The 20,182-nt window shown below is 38.6% G+C and overlaps 2 protein-coding genes across 2 annotated transcripts in view; both read right to left on the reverse strand.

The window, feature by feature from the left end:
- The window catches only part of prkacab (protein kinase, cAMP-dependent, catalytic, alpha, genome duplicate b), a 20,178-nt gene extending 10,969 nt beyond the window's left edge, over positions 1–9,209 (reverse strand). Inside the window, exons 1-3 of the mRNA XM_030723827.1 lie at positions 8,220–9,209; positions 5,661–5,722; positions 2,204–2,332 (exon numbers count right to left, since the gene is read on the reverse strand). Coding sequence (XP_030579687.1) covers positions 2,204–2,332; positions 5,661–5,722; positions 8,220–8,265 — 237 coding nt within the window. The 5' untranslated portion in view covers positions 8,266–9,209. The remainder of the gene's footprint in view (positions 1–2,203; positions 2,333–5,660; positions 5,723–8,219) is intronic.
- Positions 9,210–10,606: 1,397 nt separating this feature from the next.
- Positions 10,607–19,798, reverse strand: LOC115783927 (histone chaperone asf1b-B-like). Its single transcript, XM_030734936.1, has 4 exons — positions 19,483–19,798; positions 17,581–17,696; positions 14,977–15,153; positions 10,607–11,693 (listed from the first exon to the last, which is right to left on the reverse strand). Exons 1-4 carry the CDS (start codon positions 19,589–19,591, stop codon positions 11,496–11,498), a joined length of 600 nt encoding a protein of 199 aa, XP_030590796.1. The 5' UTR covers positions 19,592–19,798; the 3' UTR covers positions 10,607–11,495.
- Positions 19,799–20,182: the final 384 nt, after the last annotated feature.

Consider the following 20,182-nt stretch of genomic DNA (forward strand, 5'->3'; position numbering starts at 1 on the left):
TGTTTGTGTAGCTATTTGCTAGCTGTCAAAGCTGAGCATCAGTGGTTATGGTAACCACTGAATCCTCTCAGGGAAATGCTGGTAGCAGCAAGGTTAGGGATGTTGTATCCAGCTCTTGCACAGCTGTTTGTGGGTTGACTATCTTGGGGAAACACTGACAGCCCCTCTGCACTGCCTGTATGGGTGTAAAATATGCACAGGTGTTGCTGTCAGACACTTGCACGGTCGTAGACTCCGAGGCTGAACTTTCTTCTTTTCAATCAGTTCCTCGATTCCAAAGAGAAGCAAGGCAAAGATGATGAGGATGATGTTAACATGAATCTCCTCAGAGACAATAACAGTGAGGATGAGGAGGATGCTATTCTCCATCCTGCCAAGACGCCCCGGCCTGGCAGCTCCATTGACAGGGAAACTCAACCCTCTCCATCACCCCGCGAGGCCAATTTCAAGAGATATATAAGCATGCAGCAGCCAGGCTGTCCCTGAAGGTGTCCTCAGGGACAGCACTGGGTGCCCTCTTTGTGACTGAATGTGAGGTCATCTCAGTCAAACAGTCACTGGAGAGACCCAAAAGTGTTCATTACTGGTGTCCCCTTAGGTATGGTGGTTATGAGGAAAACTCTGACAACAAATGCTTCACTGACAGAATGGGGGGGGGTTGTTTTCAAGGGAAGGGCTGTCAGTGGCACCTGTTTGCAGAGGCTCTGGAATGCACATATAAATTGCCTGGAGCTGACTGTAGTTTTTCTGCCACACCTTAGTGTGGGCACTTAGCTGCATGCTGACCTCTGGGGTAGGTGTGAAATGTCAACCTGCCTTGGTTGACGTGTTTATAGGCTTCAGGGCATGTAATTTGGGAGTGGGCTATACCTCTCATAGTGAGATGCTGAGTGAAGTTTGAAAAGGAATGCTTAGTTACCAAGGTAACCCCAGTTCTCTGAAAACTGAGCGTCCACTGCCATACATGCAAAATGCTTGGTGTGGGGCTAAGGGCTATTTTACAAAGAGGTCAGGGATCCCTTGTCCTTGTCCTGTCTGTCTTAGACAGGTGTGCTGGTAGAGAAGCTTCTGCGATTGGCCACGCCAGAAGGTGCTTCCCATAGTGAGATACCACACTTGATTTTAGAGTTCTAGCAGTTTGGTGCTACATATACACTTCAGGAGGCAAATGACTTGTCACCAACTATATTCAGGTACCTGAAGCAAAAAATAACCTAGAGTGATTTGTCAAAAGTGTAGGAATCGTAAGGCAACACAACATCCTGTTGATTTACATCCCCACCCAAGACTCACTGTGATTAGTATAATGTGTTCTGTTAGTAGTACTCACTTAAAACTGTTATTAAAGTCTGTAAATTGATAGAGTATCTTCCTTTCCCTACTGATGCAAAAATTCATTTTCCAATACCTTAAAAGAATATGTCTCCCAAAAAAGCATCAGCTAATTGAAGTTAAATGTTAACATTTGATAAGTTGGAGTCCAAGCAATCAGACCCTGCAATCTGCAAATTTTTATAGCCTTAAATTAAACGCATGACCAACACCTGAAAGAATCTACAATCAAATAAAAGATATCGATTAGATTCTAATCGATATCTTTGATACAACTCTGTATCCATTTTTATATCTGCTGATTGATTTCAGGTCTGTGGGGGCATGAAGTAGATGAGGTAGTTCACCAGTTTACCAGCACATAAAGACAGTCAATAATTCAGATTTTAGTGACCATTTAAGCATTTACAAGCTGTGTTATAAATGAGTTAAGAAGACTGTATTTTATTTACATGTTTTTAATCTCATGCCATGATTTTGGCCAAGTAACCAAAACTATACAATGCTTTTAGTATTTTATCAATAAAAATGATAATGAATCCATAATATAATAATTAGAAATGTCACTAGAAATAATGCAGTCATAGTTTTATTTTAACTGGGTATTAAAATGATTCTAGTTGGTGTAATCTGCATATAGACAACTTCTACTATGTCACTACTACTAATGCCTGCTTTCAGCAAAAGTGGGTTCAGAAAACAATTTCACCTGCATTTGAAAGCCCCAGGACCTTTACACAATCCATAAAAGAATAAAATCTTCTAAGTGCAATATTCACATCAATTACATTTCCCTGTTTTCTATGACCATCCTGTAGAAGAACTGAGAGCCCTTAGACTTTGACTCTGGTGATCTCTGACCCAGACTGACCTTCTGCTTGTTGAGGATCTTCATGGCATAATGTTGTCCCGTTTCTCTGTGTTTCACCAGCATAACACGGCCAAATGAGCCCGTGCCCAGGGTTTTCAACCTCTCAAACTGCTCCAGGCAAGCAGTGTTCTGAACAGACAAAACAAAAACAGTTAGCTGATTTTTGTGAAAATGGGATATTTAGGGTCATGATGCTGGTAGTGAATTTTTATTTTCAAATGTGGTCCTGTGCTCACATTTACTACTAATTGTATTTTATTTTCATGATATACTATAAGCACATATACAGTAGATAATGTATACAAATGAATGTATACAGCATGCCCGCTTTAAATTTTCTTAATAGCATGATGTGATACAGAATACACTGTAAATTTAAATAATAATAGATCTGATATAAAAGGATAAGCGGAAGAAGATGGATGGATGGTAAACCTGTATAAAACTGCTTCTCGGGATTCACTGATTGTGAAATTCTTTGCCAGTATCACTACAACTTTTAAAATAACAATTTGTCCGAAGTGAAAGTGAAACCAAAGTGTTTATTCATTTATTTTGTTTTTGCGTTTCATTTCCTCTTGTGAGCAAAGAGAAAAAAGAAACCTTTATTATAAAAGAATGTAACTGTTTTAAAGTCTTGATCACACTATCTTTTAATGACTACAAAATCATTCATATAAATTTATGAAACTGGATTCCAGATGGACTGCAAAATTAGTGTGACAAAGCAAATAAAGATCCGTCACTGCTATTAGTTAATGTCATCTTAGTTTCAAAAAGACTGACAGTGAACAAGGAGGATATTGGCCAATACAGATGTTCCAAAATAAAGTGGATTCCCAACTGTTTCAGCATTATCTCTAATAGCCTAATACTGAACTTTCTTTACTATAACAGCGTGAAAGAAAAGCAGTAGTTAAAGGATATACTCACATATATCATTCATAACTGTAAAGTGGTTACATCCGGAAAACTCATTTATCTTAAAAAAACAAAAAAACAATTGACATGCTTGCCTATTTAGAATCACATCATGCTCAACATATGTATGCTAAATGTACATACAGTGAGACCCATATATTTTTAGATACTAACACAGTCTTTTTTGCTGTTACTTATATGATAAATATGGGTTTAAGGTATAGATATTCAGCTTTATTTCAAAAGTCTAAACAAAAATATTGCATTCATTGCAATTTTTATGCACAGTGCCCTAGTTTGAGTAGCTCAAATATAAGTTGACATAAGCTGTTTCTATGACAGTTGTGTGTTGTTTCGTCATTATTTCTTCCTAAGCAGATTAAAATAAGGTGTGGAGATAGTTTCAAATGTGGCACATGTATTTGGAAGCTGTTGCTATGAAACAACAACATGAGCTTAAAAGAGCTCTCAATTCAAGTGAATCAAGCCATCCTTAGGCCCCATTCTTACAAAGAAAAAAAGCTGGTGAGGTTGGCAACACAAAAAGACTTGGACATCCACAGAAAACAATAAAGGCCGATGGTCACAGGGCCCTTTCCATGGTAAAGAAAAACTCCTTTACAACAACCAACCATCCATCCATTTTCTTAACCACTTATACAGTTCAGGGTCACAGGGGTGCTGGAGCCTATCCCAGCAGTCAAGGGGCAATAGGCAGGGTAAACCTCGAAGAGGTTGCCAGTCTATCACAGGGCAAACACATAGATAGAGACAACCCCATTCACACTCACATTCACATCTACAGCCAATTTAGAATCACAGATTAACCTAACATGCATTCGTTTAGACTGAGGAAGGAAGCTGGAGTACCCAGAGAGAACCCACACAGGCACAGGAAGAACATGCAAAATCCACACAGATTTGATCTGGGTTTGAATCCACTGGCTGGTTGGGCTGTGGATTCAAAACCAGAACCACTATGCCACTATCCACCCAACTGAAGAATATTCTCTTGGAGATAGACATATTATCCAATTCTAAAGAGAACACATTACAAAAGGAAAGACAGAACAATTGCATACCACAGATTAAGAACAGAAAAGTTAGAGTAGTATTCTAACTTTTGTACAAAAACGATGGGAGGAACAAAGTATGCAGAAGGCTTGGAAAACACTCATGAGCTGAAGCAAAATACATCCTCTCTTAAATATGACTGAGGCAGTGTGATGCACTGGGTCACTAGTGTTGACTGATTATGTGACTGGAGAGCAGAAGCTCCTGGATTAATTTTAAAAAGTATTAACCTAAAGTTTCTGCTCAGATTCAGAAAAATACAGCAAGGTTGACTAGGCAGCACTTCATAGTACAGATGGACAATCATCCACAACATATTGTGAAAGTAAACCAGGAGTTTTTGAAGGTCAGGAAGTGAACACTGTGTAGTGGCCAAGTCAATCACTTGATTTCAACCAGACTGAGCATGCTGAAGGCCTGGCAAAACATCAAAAGGGAGGAAATCCATTCTTTGGCGATGTTCATGGTGTTCAGGCTTCAGGCAATCATTGCCCACAAAGGATTCTCAACAAAGTATCAAAATTATCACTTTGTTATAATTGTGTTAATTTGTCCAACTATATTTGACACTCTGAAAATAAGAAATAAAATGGAAAAAATTGGAATATGTTTTGTTCAACCCTTTGAGTTAAAGCTAAGAGTTTAACTTGAATATGTTTTAATAAAAGCTGAAAAAAATTGTGCCAGTGTCCCAAAATATATGGAGAAAATTATATGTCATTTAAATCAATCAATGTTGATACAGCTCCTATGTATATTTAATGGTTTAATCAATGTCTGTGAAGTATATTAGGATATCTAAAAAAATATATATATATATATTTAAAAAAATTAATAAATTAAATAATATATATATATATATATATATATATATATATATATATATATATATATATATATATATATATATATATATATATATATATATATATCAGTTTTTAAATAGTTTTAGGGCTGATACACTTGAAATCAATGCCATAAAAAGGTTTCTTACTTTTTTACTCACTTTGCATATGACATGGAAAATATATATTAAATTTTAATTAAATATGACAACATATCAAGTTGGGTTTTTTATGTCACAGTTTACTTGAAATCTACTTTACTTGCACTTCAAGGACAGTCAGACTATATGATCATTACTAACCAATAGCTAATAAACAATAAAACTGATGCTGTTTAAAAGGAATTTATTTTATACCACCATCTAAATATATTAAAATTATCAAAACAATTTGCTATTATTTACATACACTGATAGCTGGTAATACTGAACAAAAACACAATAAATACATAAAATAAGTAAAATTCCACACAGAAACATTGTATATATCTTTGGACACAGAATTTGAGTGAAAATTCTGTTTTTCTAACATACAAACAAGGTGATTAAATTACAAAAATATATTCTGTGTATCACATTTCTGTGGCTCACTGAGCACACATTCACGCACACACTAACCTGTGCAGGATTCTCCCACTTTTTGAGGAAGTCCTCTTTGGCTTTAGCAAGGAATTCCTTGACTGTGAAAGAAGAAAAAACAAAACAGCAGCGTTTACAGAAGAAAGGCTTTAGCGGAGAGTGAAAGAAACAGAATACCTACTGTACTGTCTAAACTCAACAGCACAGAGTCTGACTAAAATATAGTTAATTAGATCAAATTTTATCATATCCATCCATCAGCTGTGGATGACAACTATAACTCACGAAGACTGGATGATATGTCAATGTGGCAAAGGTTTTAATACATACACTGCTCATCTTATCGGTGTGCAATTTAATTTAGGCTGTCTTGGCTTCTTCTGAATGTACAAGAATGAGTCCATTCTTACAGGTACAGTGTGTAAAATCTCTCCACTAGATGTCAGTAGATTGCAGACTGCAGTCAACCACTGTAGTACAAACAACTCTGGCCGCCGTTCATCTGTGTGAGTGAGTAAAGGCCGTCACCCCCCCTATTTACATCAGCTATCAATATGACCGCAGTGTCAATATACCGAGTGTCCACATCCATTTACTCTAAAGGAGGCTGTAAAACTTTGTGAAAGGAGTCTAATATGAGTCAATGAGTCAGTGAAGTTCACTTCTGTCCAATGACAGCGATGCTGAAGTTGTTGAGGATATCCTGAACTTTTTTACCGGTATCAGTAAAACTTTCTTTGAAGTGGATCTAACATTTTTTGACACTGTTAGTGAATAAACTCTCATACAATGTGAGAATGTAATCAAACTGTTTAATAGAGGGAAAGTGTGATTTTTTAAATTTTTTTTTTAGGGCACTCAAGCCTAACATAAGCTGGCATAATGTTAGCTTATAACCAGCTGTTGTTTCACGGCTTGTTGTCAGCTGTCTGGAGACGGGAGGATCGCATTTCTAATCTGCTGACAACATATAATTGTAACAATATTGGGAAAAAATAGGCATGTTTATGAATGTTTTGTGTGTTAGAGCTCTGACTTCAGTTCAGGAGATGAGACTTGAACTGAGGAGGAAGAGGATGAGGGTGAAATATTGGAGGAGAGAGCACTGATGGAGGAGGAGAAAGAAATAATGATACAAATGTTAAATGGTCATATATTGTGTGAAAGGGCTATTTATGATCTTTAAATTAAAAGCAACTTATAAGGTGTACTACGTATCTGACCAGTCTCTAACCACATGCATAAAATGCGATTAGGCGAAATGGTAATGCCCATCTTGGCTACTGTATTTAAAAAAGCAGGGCAACATGGCGGCTTCCACAAACCTGCACCCGCTCCTATGTATTTTTAATGGATTAATTCTGTTTATGAGAACACATCAATTTTTTGGAAGATGTAATTACACACTATTCAATATATTTATGAGTACAACATTATTTCTTTCTATTTAATAATCTCAAAAAATACTTACTGTACCTTTAATGGCACAGGAGAAAAATATCTGAACTTAAAATCTCATCAAGAAATATATTTATTTATAAGTTCAAATTCCATGTCTACCTATTAACTATCAACAGTTTCCCTTCTCAACAACCGCTTGCCTTTGAGCAAAACACCAAACCATTACCTACACAAGTCAAGCTGCTCAGTGACCAGGATGCATTTATACTAAATAGCTTCATGATATACTCAGATTTCCTTATTTAAATTTCATGCACTCTTTGTGGCATACCTATTTATCAGATTTGGTTTAAAAAATATCCATCCCTATATTCAGATTTACTTCAGTTTGAGACACATAAATACAGCTATTTTACTGCCCCACATGTTAGAAATAATGAAACTAGATAAACCTTTATACATCATGATAAAAGCTCAAGTAAATCTCTGTTCCAAAATTATAAATAATAAAAAACACAACAGTATAACCTCATGCATGAGCAGAGACTCCTTCTACATTTGGACTTACAGTACAACAGACACAATCAGACTAGCTCAGTGTCAATCTGTAGACCTTAAGGGGGTCCACCAAATAAAATAGCCCCCACATTTGCACATACAGTTTCAGAAGCATCTCTTTCCAAAGAGCAACAGGCACTATGTGTTTAGGAAATATCTGACACATAGCTTGTTGTTATCTCGCCAAGATTTGAGTACAAGAGGATGCGAAGTTGCCAAGATTCTTGCAGCTTACAATAGCTGTTGGTTGTTTTGCACCTCGTGATCTGGCTGTGGAAACTGTACTACCACCTGCTTTATTCTACCTTAGCATCAACTGAAACCACTGAAAAAGCCGTGCTCAAACATGACCACTACTACTGAGTATCTATCCAGCTGTATATATATTATGGGGCTCCTTAATTGAAATGTTGCTGCGTAATTTGGGTTCTTGGGAGCTATCATGGCACAGGCTTATTTAAGGATTGAGCACTGTGAGTGGATCTTAATAAATCAGACAGTAGAAATAGGCCGCTGCATGGCATGTTAAGTGCAGCTAACACAGCCGCTGTGTCACATCGTCTCTGGTGATTTCACGAGGCTGTAACAGAGCATGTACTGATCAGTAGTTATGTGTAGCGTACAGGCGACGGTACCCACCGCTTTCCATCTCGCTGCCCTTCCTGGCCGTGGGCGCGTTGCCCATGATGACAACCTGTCAACGGGTGAACCGTGGCTTTTTGGCCGCCCTGCAGCCTTCTCAAGCCGGTCTAATCTCGATTAGGTCTAATCGGTATTTTCTAAATCCAACAGCACCAAGCGTTAACTCCGAGGTCTTGGTCTTTAATAGCCTGGCAGCTGCTGATGCGGTGCCGGGGCGAGACGAGATGGTGAAGCGGGCTCACTCACTCCTCAGTCATCAGCAACCGGTGACCGATATATAGCTTAAATCCACGGGGAGGATACCTTTGTGGTATCTCTGTCGTTGGGGCTTCACTGGACCGTGAGGCCGAGCTCGGCGCAGTTGGCCTGAACACGGAGGATCCAGTATTCGCCTGTCCCTCCTTGCAGCCCCCGCCGAACGAGCCCCCCTGGCTCCCCACCTCTCCCCCCCCTAAACAAAAACGACACCAGAGGCGGGAATGCGATATTTTCAGCCCAAGAGCCGCCAGTTTTCGTTACAAAACCCAGCTTTTAAAAATTTAACCTCGGCGGGGTCCGACAACGACGGGAATTCACCCAAATCAACATTGGCCCCCCGTAGCCTCGGAGACGAGCGAGATGACGGAACTACAGTCGGCTGAACGTCCCCGCCTACTAGCCAGAACCGGGCTTGATTGACAGCTGCAGCTAGTTTTACGGATTGGTCACTTGTGTACTCCGGTATCCCACGGAATGCTCTGATTGGTTCTTTACAATCCATCAGCAGCGGTACTGTCCTACCGCCCTACACAAAGCAAGCTAGGGGAACGTCACTGATTATTTTCCTCCCGACGACGTATCCGCCCACTTTTCCTGGTTTTCTTCCTCCATTGGCTCAATGCAGGCTAACCGTGGGAATCTCGGCGAATGTAAAGATGTCCATTGGCTCTGAGAAACGATTGACAGGTAAAAAATAAATAAATAAAAAACTGAAAAACCTCTTCAGCCCCCCCACCCTGCTTCCACCGCCGCCAAGCGACTGATACACGTTTGGCCAAGTGACGTCAACCGCGAGCTATTTTTAGAAATGTTGGTCAGAATTTAACGCACGCGCGGCGCGGTCGGGCTGGCAGGACTTATAAACATTTTGCACACTGCCGTGTATTAAATGATGAGATAATTAGTGAGAAACTAATCTCAGGAAATAACAGTCTTTTAAAAAATAAATAAAAAATCGGCACGGGGTGAAAACATTAGAAGACAGATGCCGTCTGACTGAATGTTTTACAATCACTGAAACCCTTCAGCTGCCTCTTTCTGCACAGCACATCCTCCCCAGCACCTGGATCACCTACAGGCTTAGCCTAGCATATGACCGAGGGCCCATTTATTAACAGGACCTTCAAAAGACTCACTTCCACATAGATTTGCATCTGAATGTCTAATTTCAATAACAATTCCAGCTTGTGTTGGTTCAAAAAAAAAAAAAAAAAAGGACTTAAGGTATGAACAAACGTCCATTCTATAAATCAAAGATCTCTCAGCCACTGCAGGGTTTGATACCGTCATTTTGGGCTCTTAAGACACCTCGATCATATAAAACGGGCTCCACTAACCAAATTACTAATGCTGCACATTTAGGAGACATCCAATTCAGCAAATTGGTATCAAAAGCTTTAGGACTGCCATTATAGAGTGGGTGACTCATTTCTCTGGCATGTTTGGTTTTCAAACTTAGTGTGAGGCTGTAACTTGCTTGTCTATTACTGGAATTTATTTTTTACCCAAAAGCAGCAAATAAAATACCAATTACACCCCCAACCCCCATAAAAGAAAACCCCCAAAACAAACCAAAAAAAAAAAACACACAGGAAGCACAGTTGTGATGTCAAACTTTTCATATATAATGGAGCAAGCAAATGTTTGGATTAAAAGAAAAAAAAAAAAAACAAAACACTTTAAAGCCATATTTGTAAGAATTGATCCTACAACTGACAAATAACTTGAGCACTGCTACAGGCTGCCTTTGAAGGACAGTTGATGGGCATATGGGCTTTACTGCCAAATGTGAATATACAAAAATACGCTGCTCAACAGTGCAGACGTGAGAAGCAGACAGAGGTAACAGATGGATGGATGGGGGAGTTGGTCCCTTCAACTAAGATAAAATGTGAGAGAGCTCACAGACAACCTCCCCCCCTCTTTTGTGCAGCAGTTGCCTAGCAACATGAGGCTAGAGTGAAAATGGTGGTGCTGCATTTTATGAATGAAATTGGAAAACAGAAAGGAGCCAGAGATGGGAGGGCGAAGAACGAGCCAACGTGCAGAGTCTCTTGGTTGTTGCTGTGCTTCCTTCCACACAAGCCAAGGTGGAAAGCACACAAAAACGTTACAAGAAAACACCACAAGGTCAACAAAACAAACTTTATTAACCCCCATCACTGCTGTTACAAATACTGAGGCAGAGAATGTATAGTAAGTACAAAATAAAATGTCTTCTTGTTTTGAAGACAAAATAAGCGCTGGGAAAACATTACTTACAGTATATCCAGAGACACATCTACTGTAATTTAGCATCCATTTCGCCATTACCTACACGTTTTGTGCATATGGGCATTTTATGTAACAGTATGTGAACTGGGGCCTATTAAAATAAGCAGGTTTACAGGGTAATGTGGAAACCCTGGGGCAAAACATATTGTACTCTGCATAAGGTAATGAATAAAGACACTTCATGTGACAGCCTCATAATTTAAACCAAACATTTCATTCCACAGGTCGGTGTCAGCTGAGATAAACCTTAGGAACAATGAAATGCTTTACTATAAGCAGCTAGTGCTACATCCTTCCTGACACACAGTACTCGTTGATCTGCGCACAAAAGGGCAAAATGAAGAGCACAGATATTAGAATCATGAGTATATCCCACAAGTCTCAGGGCTGTTGAGGATATGGTGACCTTGCCCAGCCCTTATGACTTGAACTTCTTTCAGCTTGGCATGAAAATAATCTTATAGAGATACAATAAATTAAGGCAATTCTGACTGTACACGTCTGTGTGTGTGCTGAAAGGAAGTGTGTAAAGAAGAGGAACCAAAGCTAGTAACAATTCCAGACCCATCCCATTTTTGAGTGCTTTATTTAAACAAAAAAAAAAAAAAAAAAGTCTCTGCTGTGGTGTCCGTGCTTTCTGTCAAAGTCCACATGTGATACAGAAACATCCATGGCCTCCTTGTCTAAATGTGTGTTTACAATGTGGGTGTGTATAGAAGAGCTGTATTTATCTGATGACTCTTAGATGCAGTCCATGGAGTTATCTGGCATCACTCCTAGATGTGGCATCTTTCCTGGTATACAGGATGGAGGGAGCATGCCACTGATGTTCGGGGACGGGTCAACGTTCTCACTGTCTTCCATCTTGTCAGCCAAGCCCTCCCAGTTGATATGGAAACGGGTTACACGTGGATTAGAGGCCAAAATATTCCTCTGGAGCTGCAATGATGGGAACAACCTGTCAAAATTAGGGGTTGACTGCTAATGTTTTTAAATCAGGGCATAAATAGATTGTTGGTCTCCATAATAAAATAATCAATGTTTAGATTGTATACGCAAACATTTTATGGGAAAAAAGTTCATTTCATGAATCACAGCATAAAGTTAAAAAGGCCTTAAAAGACCTTTTTATTACTGCTAAGTGATTTTTTTAGTACCAAATTTGGCATTAAAAAAGAAAATATACTTAGTCATACTTTAAAATCAACAGTATTGGTTAACTGGTTGAGTTCAAGAATATTTTCCAACTGTTCTTAATAATTGAGGCTAAAACAAAAGATATCACTGTGATCCTAATAGACATGCCAATGTCCTAAGTTTGAAACAAGTTCAACACAGTACCATGTGCTTTAATCAACATCAACCACCATGAATAATAACTCAAGGCACTTCCCAATTTAATATACTAAACAAGGAGACTGACTGACAGTCATTTTGACGACCATAATCCTTATGGATTAAGCCAATGCACTGCAAGCCCATTGTTGTCTCCTTATCTCTCCTGACTTTAATTTTGATCTTTGCTAGTATCCTTGCAACTGCAGTGGCACAAGACTGTACCTGCAGCCTATTTAAGTTGCACAGGTAGTCCAGCTCCTCTGGGATGGCACTTCCTACATATGTGCCATCACAAGAAGGTTTACGATGTTAGGGGCAGCATAACGTTCACCGTGTCATCTCCAGACTCTTTCATATCCATCACGTGTGTCAGTGTGAACCTGCTTGTTCTCTACGAAGAGAACAAGGCACCAGGCAAATGGCAATCCAGCTGCACAGTGCTGGTCTGTGAGCACAGGTCCCAGTGAAAGAAGGACATCAGGCCCTCATGTCATCTTTGTGGCGTCTATCTGACAGTTTGGCCACAGGAAGTCATTTAGTAGGGCTCCGGCAGTGCTCCTCCTGTTCATCACACAAATGCTGCTTTTCCATTAGTACCTACTTAGCTTGACTTGGGTTTTAGGGTTTTCCATTAGGTGCTAGTACCTGGGACCAGGTACTTTTAGTACCTACTCAACCGTGGCTCCAAGCACACCGCGCCAATCCGAAAATGTGACGTCAACAGAATGCATACCACTGAATGGCCAGGCAGTGATGTCACTAGATGAGTCATGAGCGATTCCTTCACAAGAATCTAACCTGCCATTTTTGAAACCCAGCAACGAGGGAAATGGCTGCAAGCAAATTCAGGAGAGAGCAATGTTGTGTGGCCAGCACCTGCTAAACCATTCCCTTTTTGGGGGATGTCTTGTTATTGCATCCTTATAATCAATAATAGGTCATTCTGGATGAATAGACCCTTTTACAGCCTACATCAATGGAACTGCTATTCCATTCAAATCAATAAGAACGAGTCTTCACAGCGTTTAACTGTGATTTAAAAGCAATATCAGTATCAAAATGTCTGCTGTTGCACGTTTGGCTGTCAGAATTTCTACTCTACCAAAAGTGGACTGAAGTTGTACCGAATCCCACGGGCTCACAGCTGTTTAAGAGAAAACAGAGGCGTCTGTGGTTGCAAGCCATCAAATGTACTGATAAAAATTGGACTGAGGACACAATCAGGACTGAGGACAGGATCAGAAATGCTCGCGTTTGAAGCGCCCATTTTATATACGGTAAAGTTATTTATCTTCCGTTGTTTATACTGGGATGTCAGGTATCTAAAGTAAACAGCATTAGCTGGTAGGCTATTTGGCTTTTAATAAGCTGTAGTGTGGCTGGCTATTTACAGGTGAGGCATCGCTGCACTCAGAGAGTCCTGATTTTTTAATAAATATTTAATCTCACTATAGATTACAAAATGCAGTGCCAGTCAAGTCTAAGCAGACTCGCATATTAATGGTTGAGCGTGTCTCACAGTGTGACTGGGACAGTATATATTTTTTTTCATTGTAAATCAATATCTGCAGTCAAACTCTTAGCAAGCTAGAAAAGCAGTTTGACAAAGTACTCACGCTGCCCTGCAGGTACAATCCGCTGTGAGGACGTAGTTCTCTGACTTGTTTACAATGACCCGAGCCTCATACACAGCAGTCCTGTTTCCTTGTCTTTGACTTGGAAGAATTTCTGCCTTCAAGACACAAAACTCCGAGTCTGTGTCATGATATTTAGCGCTCGGTACACGGCCGCAGACAACATAATTGTAAGCATCCAGTGACTTATATGCGCTACAACTTCTCTCCGGTGTATACGCTGCGTTTCTCCACCAAATACCCGTATTATATATATATATATATATATATATATATATATATATATATATATATATATATATATATATATATATATATATATATATATATATATATATATATATATATATATATATATATATATATATATAGGATACTGGGCCACTCGCTAACGTACCACAGGGATCGGAGTCAGTTGCTGGTGGTCAAAATTAATTTTTGCAGGTAGTTTTCACGATTTTTCGTTGCTAACCCCTTCTCATAGATTGAAACGTTATTGAACTCCGCCGTATTTCCATTTCCAAAATGCGGCGCATCGCTACCTACATCATCATTGTTTACAAACAATAAGAGTCTATAATCAACCTCAAGTATTTTTTGTGGTGGAATCTGACAAACCTCCTTAAGAGTGCACATTTTCCCAAATGTTTGCAAAACACAAGTGAAAACCTTGCAGTAAATAAAGTGAATAGTTACTCTATGTTGGATTTGTAGGAAGAAGAAACCCATGTAAAAAACAATGAGGCACAAAACAAAGATTTTAATGCTAATGTTAAAGTAATTACCAATGTTACAAGCATGTTAATTATGAAAATACATATCAAAAAGAAAATGTTTTACATTTGCCAAAAAAAATTATAAAATACACTTATATTTTGCCTGAACTGGTACATTATTTTAATATAAAACAAAAATAAATACAAGGAGACAACACTGCTATATAATCTCCAGGTAATTCATGCCTTATTTCTTACATGATGCTAACGTCATCTGTAACTATATTTCTGGGCACAAGAGGGCAGCAGACAGCTGTGTATATTTTATTAGTCCTTTCTCACAAATACAGACCATATTCTGCACTTTATATCATCTAATGGTGATGTATTGTTGTCATTTTTGAAAAGAAATTAAAATGGCACTAGGAGTATACTTCAGTGATTTCATACAGTCAGTGGAGACAGCTGGAAACCGCTCCTATTCACTTTTATCAGTGACTACCATTTGTATACTTGTGTGTTTGTGTGCATTACCTGAGAGTAATCTGGTTTGAGAGGTGGGTTTTCCCGCAGTTCAGGGTCTGTGTATTCATTGTTGACATAGTAACCAATGCGGATGAACTCCTGTCCACGGTAGGTGCAGGTTATAAGGACTACCGTCACTCCCACAGCATCGCTTTCTGGAATCAGCCCTGTGTTAGGAGCATCAGCCTGATGGGGTAGATGAACACGTAGATATGTGTGATAAGTGAAAATTTGTGAGTGTGAGTTAAAGGCCTTACAGCAGCATTTTGGACAGACTGGAGGCAAATAATAGATGTTTTGGTCAGACAAGAAAACAGTACATTATAATAATCTAAGTGAGAGGAGATGAAGGCATGGACAAGCATCCCCAATTTACTTTTTGAGACAACAGTCCTGAGTTTAGCAAGATTTCTTAAATGGAAAAAACAAGAACAGGTCAGAGACTTCAAGTGAGCACTAAATATCAAAGATTGATCAAAAAATGATCCCAAGGTTCAGCAGGTTAGCTTTTACAGTGGATGAAAAAGATCCCAATAGCTGTCTGATTTGGACAGTAATGCTCTCAAGAGCAATAATAAGGCAGTGTCTTGTCTGCACTGAGCTGCAAAAAGTTATTTGGTATGACCACCTTTATTACTCTTCAGCACAGCCTCAACTCTCTTAGCCAAGGTTTCTGGTAATTTCTTTAAGTAATATTCATCAGGCTTCTTGAAAGACTTTTCAAAGCTCTTCTTTTGATGCCGCCTACCCTTTCCACCTATTCAGTGTCAAGATGATCCCACACTGTTTCAGTAATGTTGAGGTCTGGGCTCTGGGAGGCTAGTCCCTGACTAACAGCGTTTCACTGTGTTTTTTCCATCCAGGTATGCCTTCACTGCATTGGTAGTGTGTTTGGGATCATTGTCATGTAAAAATTAAGGTGTTGCCAATCAGATGCTTTCCAGATAGTGCTTCTTGATGGATTGAAATCTGATGGTACTTTTTTGTGCTCATAGTTCCATCAATTTTGACAAGATCCCTAACACCAGTGGCTGAAATTTCTCACTATTTCCCTTCCTTAAGAATGGCTTTTTGACAGTCAACTTTCCATTAAGAATATTTCTGATTAGACTTCAGCAAACAGTAGATGCATCAGTTGAAGAACCAGACGCATCTCTCAGATCCTATGTCAAGTCTTTGCTGGATTATTTTTCCTGAAGGAAAAGATCTTCAGAGATTGTTCATCTTCAGCAGGTAGTTTTTGTAGGCCTAGAACTAGGAATAGGAAGGCCAGGCTGAATTCACCAAGAAGTACGAAGACGAGCCGAAAAAGAATTCTGGGACAAAGTTTTATGGACTGATGAGACAAAGATTAACCTTTACCAAGGTGACTAAAAGGCTACAGTTTCAAACAGAAAGGAACTGCTCATGATCCTAAACTTATGAACTCATCTGTGAAACACAGTGGAGATAATGGGTAATCTTTACCCACAATACAAAGTGCCTTGAGGCGACTGTTGTGATTTGGCGCTATATAAGTAAAATTGAAATTGAATTAATGTCATGGCTTGGGCTTCTTCTGGAATGGGCTGATTAATCTTCATTGATGATGTCAAGCATGACAACAGCAGTACAGTGAACTAAGATTTCTATAGAAACATTTTGTTAATTTGAAGAAATGCGCAACTAAACTGATGCAGCAAGAGAATGACCTAAAACACAATGCCAAAACTAAAAAAAAAAAAAGGAGTCACCTGAAGGGAGGAACCTCCCAAACAAAACAAAACAAAACAAAAAAAAAACAAACAACAAAAGAAGCTGTGGTGAAAGTCTGGAAAAGCATCACCAAAGAAGAATGCAAAGGTTTAGTGATGTTAATGGATAACAGGCTTGATGCAGTTCTTGCAAGCAAACTGAATATTAAGTCTTATTCACTTAAATCTATTTTAAGTTTATCAATACTTTTGCAAACAAGAAAAATGCATGGGTTCAAACAAAAGATGCCATCTTCTGAACTGTGCATCAGATCCAGATGCAAATCCCTGGAAATAAAAGCTGAGACGTTGATCTTTTCTCTCATATTGATTTTTCTGTGTCAACTGCAATTTTTTTTCAGCCTACAGCAAAAATAAAGTGACTGGCCTCACTGTTCCAATACTTTTGGAGGTGAGTTTATACCAACTTTTCAGCTAAGAGTTCTTTGGGAATTATCTTGTTGGTGCAAAAATACAATTTTATCAAACTGTGTAATCAGGGTTCTAGCCAGCAGTTGATCACGCAATGCTGTGCTGGGCAACTTGCATCGTTCATAACGCACGGCACACTTTTCACAATTAGTTTTTTGGATGTTAATTTGTAATATTTTATGAAATGGGTTTCTTCTAAGGGGTGTCTGGGCTCAGAGTACAAACACTACACCTCTGCATCTCTTGTGTGAGGTGTTTAAGCATATATACAACTAGAAGATCCCAGAGAGAACCCAGCAATTGTGTCTCTTGGCTGGCCTAGGGATCCCTGTTTCTTCTCAAAAGTTCTGAATAGTACTCAACAAGCTCTGTTGAGAAGCTTTTCTTTTTTATTTAATAAAACCAGATGCAAACTATTATATGATAATAGCTTACTGAGTAAACTCACCTGAAACACAAACATGTGTCTGCCAGCTGGTACAGGGCCCACCAAAACAGAGTCCAGAACCTGGTCGTATTCTTCACTCTCAGCTGAACCCACATAAATGATCTTCCATTCCAGGTCTGACATCACACAGAGGACAATAGTGAGGCTTTTTTTTTTTTTTAAAAAGGGTCGGTTCATTAAAAGAAATTAATAATTATAATTATACACATGCTAGTTTTTTTTTTTTTTTTTTTTAAACACACACCCCTGTCTACACATAATATACATTCATAATAGAGACAATTATGATTGTTACCAATCAGATTTTTTATCTGTATCTTCATCAGATCAGAAAAAAATTGTTGAATGCTAGTTTACTGGAAAAACGGTAAACTTGTAAAAAGTTAAATACATGTACTTTTAAAAAGGTCACTTTACCCAAATTACAAAAAGTGTTTCGAGGTTATTTTTTGGTCTAGCTCATCTCTCAATGTATTATTGATGCAACTAAAATTTACCTGAAGCACTGGCCAGATATGACCCAAATTAAACATTGTATCAGTCTCCATAAAAATAATGACTTTCCTCTATTTGCACAAGTTTCCTGATTTGAATAAAGTGAAAAAAAGTGGTGGCTGAGGGTGCAAGGGTTGCATTGGGATATTAGAAACTGGATTTGGTAACGGAAGAAAAAAAGAAAAAGATTTGTGGCTCAAAGTCCAACTACCATCACTATACAAAAGAGATGAAAACAAGTCAACTTGTGAGGTGCTGACATAATTTAAAACTCCACATGGATTTGGATTGCAACTTAAACCTACATTTATTTGTTTTTGTAGTTTGGGCTCACTTTTTAATGCATAGTTAAAGAAAGTTGTAGCATGTTGACATTGCAGGCTTGATTCTGAAACAGTTCTATAATTCTATATATTTAATATCAGTTTATCAATTGATTTTAAACCATACAAATGTATACTGTATGGGTGGTAGTCAAGTGCTAGTACAAACTGGCCAGTCAAGATTTAACACAAAAAGAAAAAAGAAAGAAATTTAGACTAATGTGTAGGTTCTCAATCATCCATGTCATAGTAGTCTCTGAAGTTTGGAAAAAAGAAGAAAAAAAAAAAAAAAAAAAAAGGGCGACTGGACTTTTCTTACAGACGTTTCACCTCATCCGAAAGGCTTCTTCTATTTAAATTTAGACTTATGTTTATACTTTACGTTTTGTTGGCAATTTACGTCAGAAAAGTAAAATAATTAAAATAATGAAAGGTAAGTTTCAGTTCGATAGATGCCAAATGTTAGCAGCTAAACAGCAATGAAGAGAATAGTTCTTAAAGCTCATACGTCCATTGTGACCGTATTCATGTGTTATCATTACTAGAAAATCCGGGTTGATTTTGTGTCGTACAAAACAATACAAGCATATCCTGAAAGGGCAGCTTTTATCGTTTGATTAAATAATAATCTATTTTGAAGCCAGCTGGATAGGAGTTCATTTTTTTTTTTTTTTTTTAAACGTTAACCGTGTTTCCCCCGCCGTCTACCCGCGCGATTCGCGGTAAATTGTCCGGCTTGTTTATTGCTACAGTAACATGTGACCGCCCAATCAGCTTCTTAGGAAATAACTACGAAGAAGGTCCTCTGACCAATAACCGTAGGCAGGAGGCGGGGCGCTCAACACAAACGCGCCAGCGCCAATTTTCAACAACTTCGCGAATGAAATATCACTTTACAATCCAAACGACAACTAATACTCAGTAACCATCGAGCAAAAATAACGTGCTTGTCACTCACTTATGATGCGACAAATATACCTGCACTGAAGTTGACAGTTAAGCTGAATGAGCCCACACGTAGCTGCTATTCCACAGCTAACAAAAGAGTAATCCAACTACAATGACACGTTAGCTTAATACCCACCTTCCGGCAAATCCTCCATGCATTCAAACGTTATTTCAAACTGGAAAGGGTTTCCAAAAGGGCTCGGGTTATCCAACACAGCAACATTTAACACTTGCACCTTGGCCATATCTTCAGCCGCCCCTCAACCTGGTAAACTGTTACGATTGTTTTCTCTTGCGTGAATCAAATTTAATAGGTCACTCCGCGCTTTACTATCGTTGTGCTCCCAGGACCCCGCACACGCTCTGGAAACTGCCTGTCTTCAAGACGTAAGTTACAGTTCGCCTCTTTTATTCTCCCCACCAACAGGACCAGCGGCTGCTTTACTGAAGGAAGTACGTCACTGTCATCTTCTTCTACGCCTTTATCTTGCATATTGTATTCCAGTGTGGTGCTGCCCTCCAATGATAATTTGTTGTATTGCAACTGTATTTTTTATGTATATATTTTATCCATCCACCCAAGACACGAGGAGAAAACAATTACACAATAACATACTAGTATAAACATTAAGGTGAGGGTTTGTGAGGGGTGCTGTCTGTATGTGTACAGCTCTATTTAGTCAAAAACCTGGAATTTGCAAAGGAGGGGTCATTTATAAATAATAAAATAAATGAAAATAGATCAACCAGGTAGTGTGTATATATGCAAATAGCAGGTACATGAAAATAGTAGTAAAGGGAGATACTATGAAAAGACTGTCAAAATATACTCTATT

The sequence above is a fragment of the Archocentrus centrarchus genome, chromosome 1 (genome assembly GCF_007364275.1).
Source record: "Archocentrus centrarchus isolate MPI-CPG fArcCen1 chromosome 1, fArcCen1, whole genome shotgun sequence".
Taxonomy (NCBI): Eukaryota; Metazoa; Chordata; class Actinopteri; order Cichliformes; family Cichlidae; genus Archocentrus; species Archocentrus centrarchus.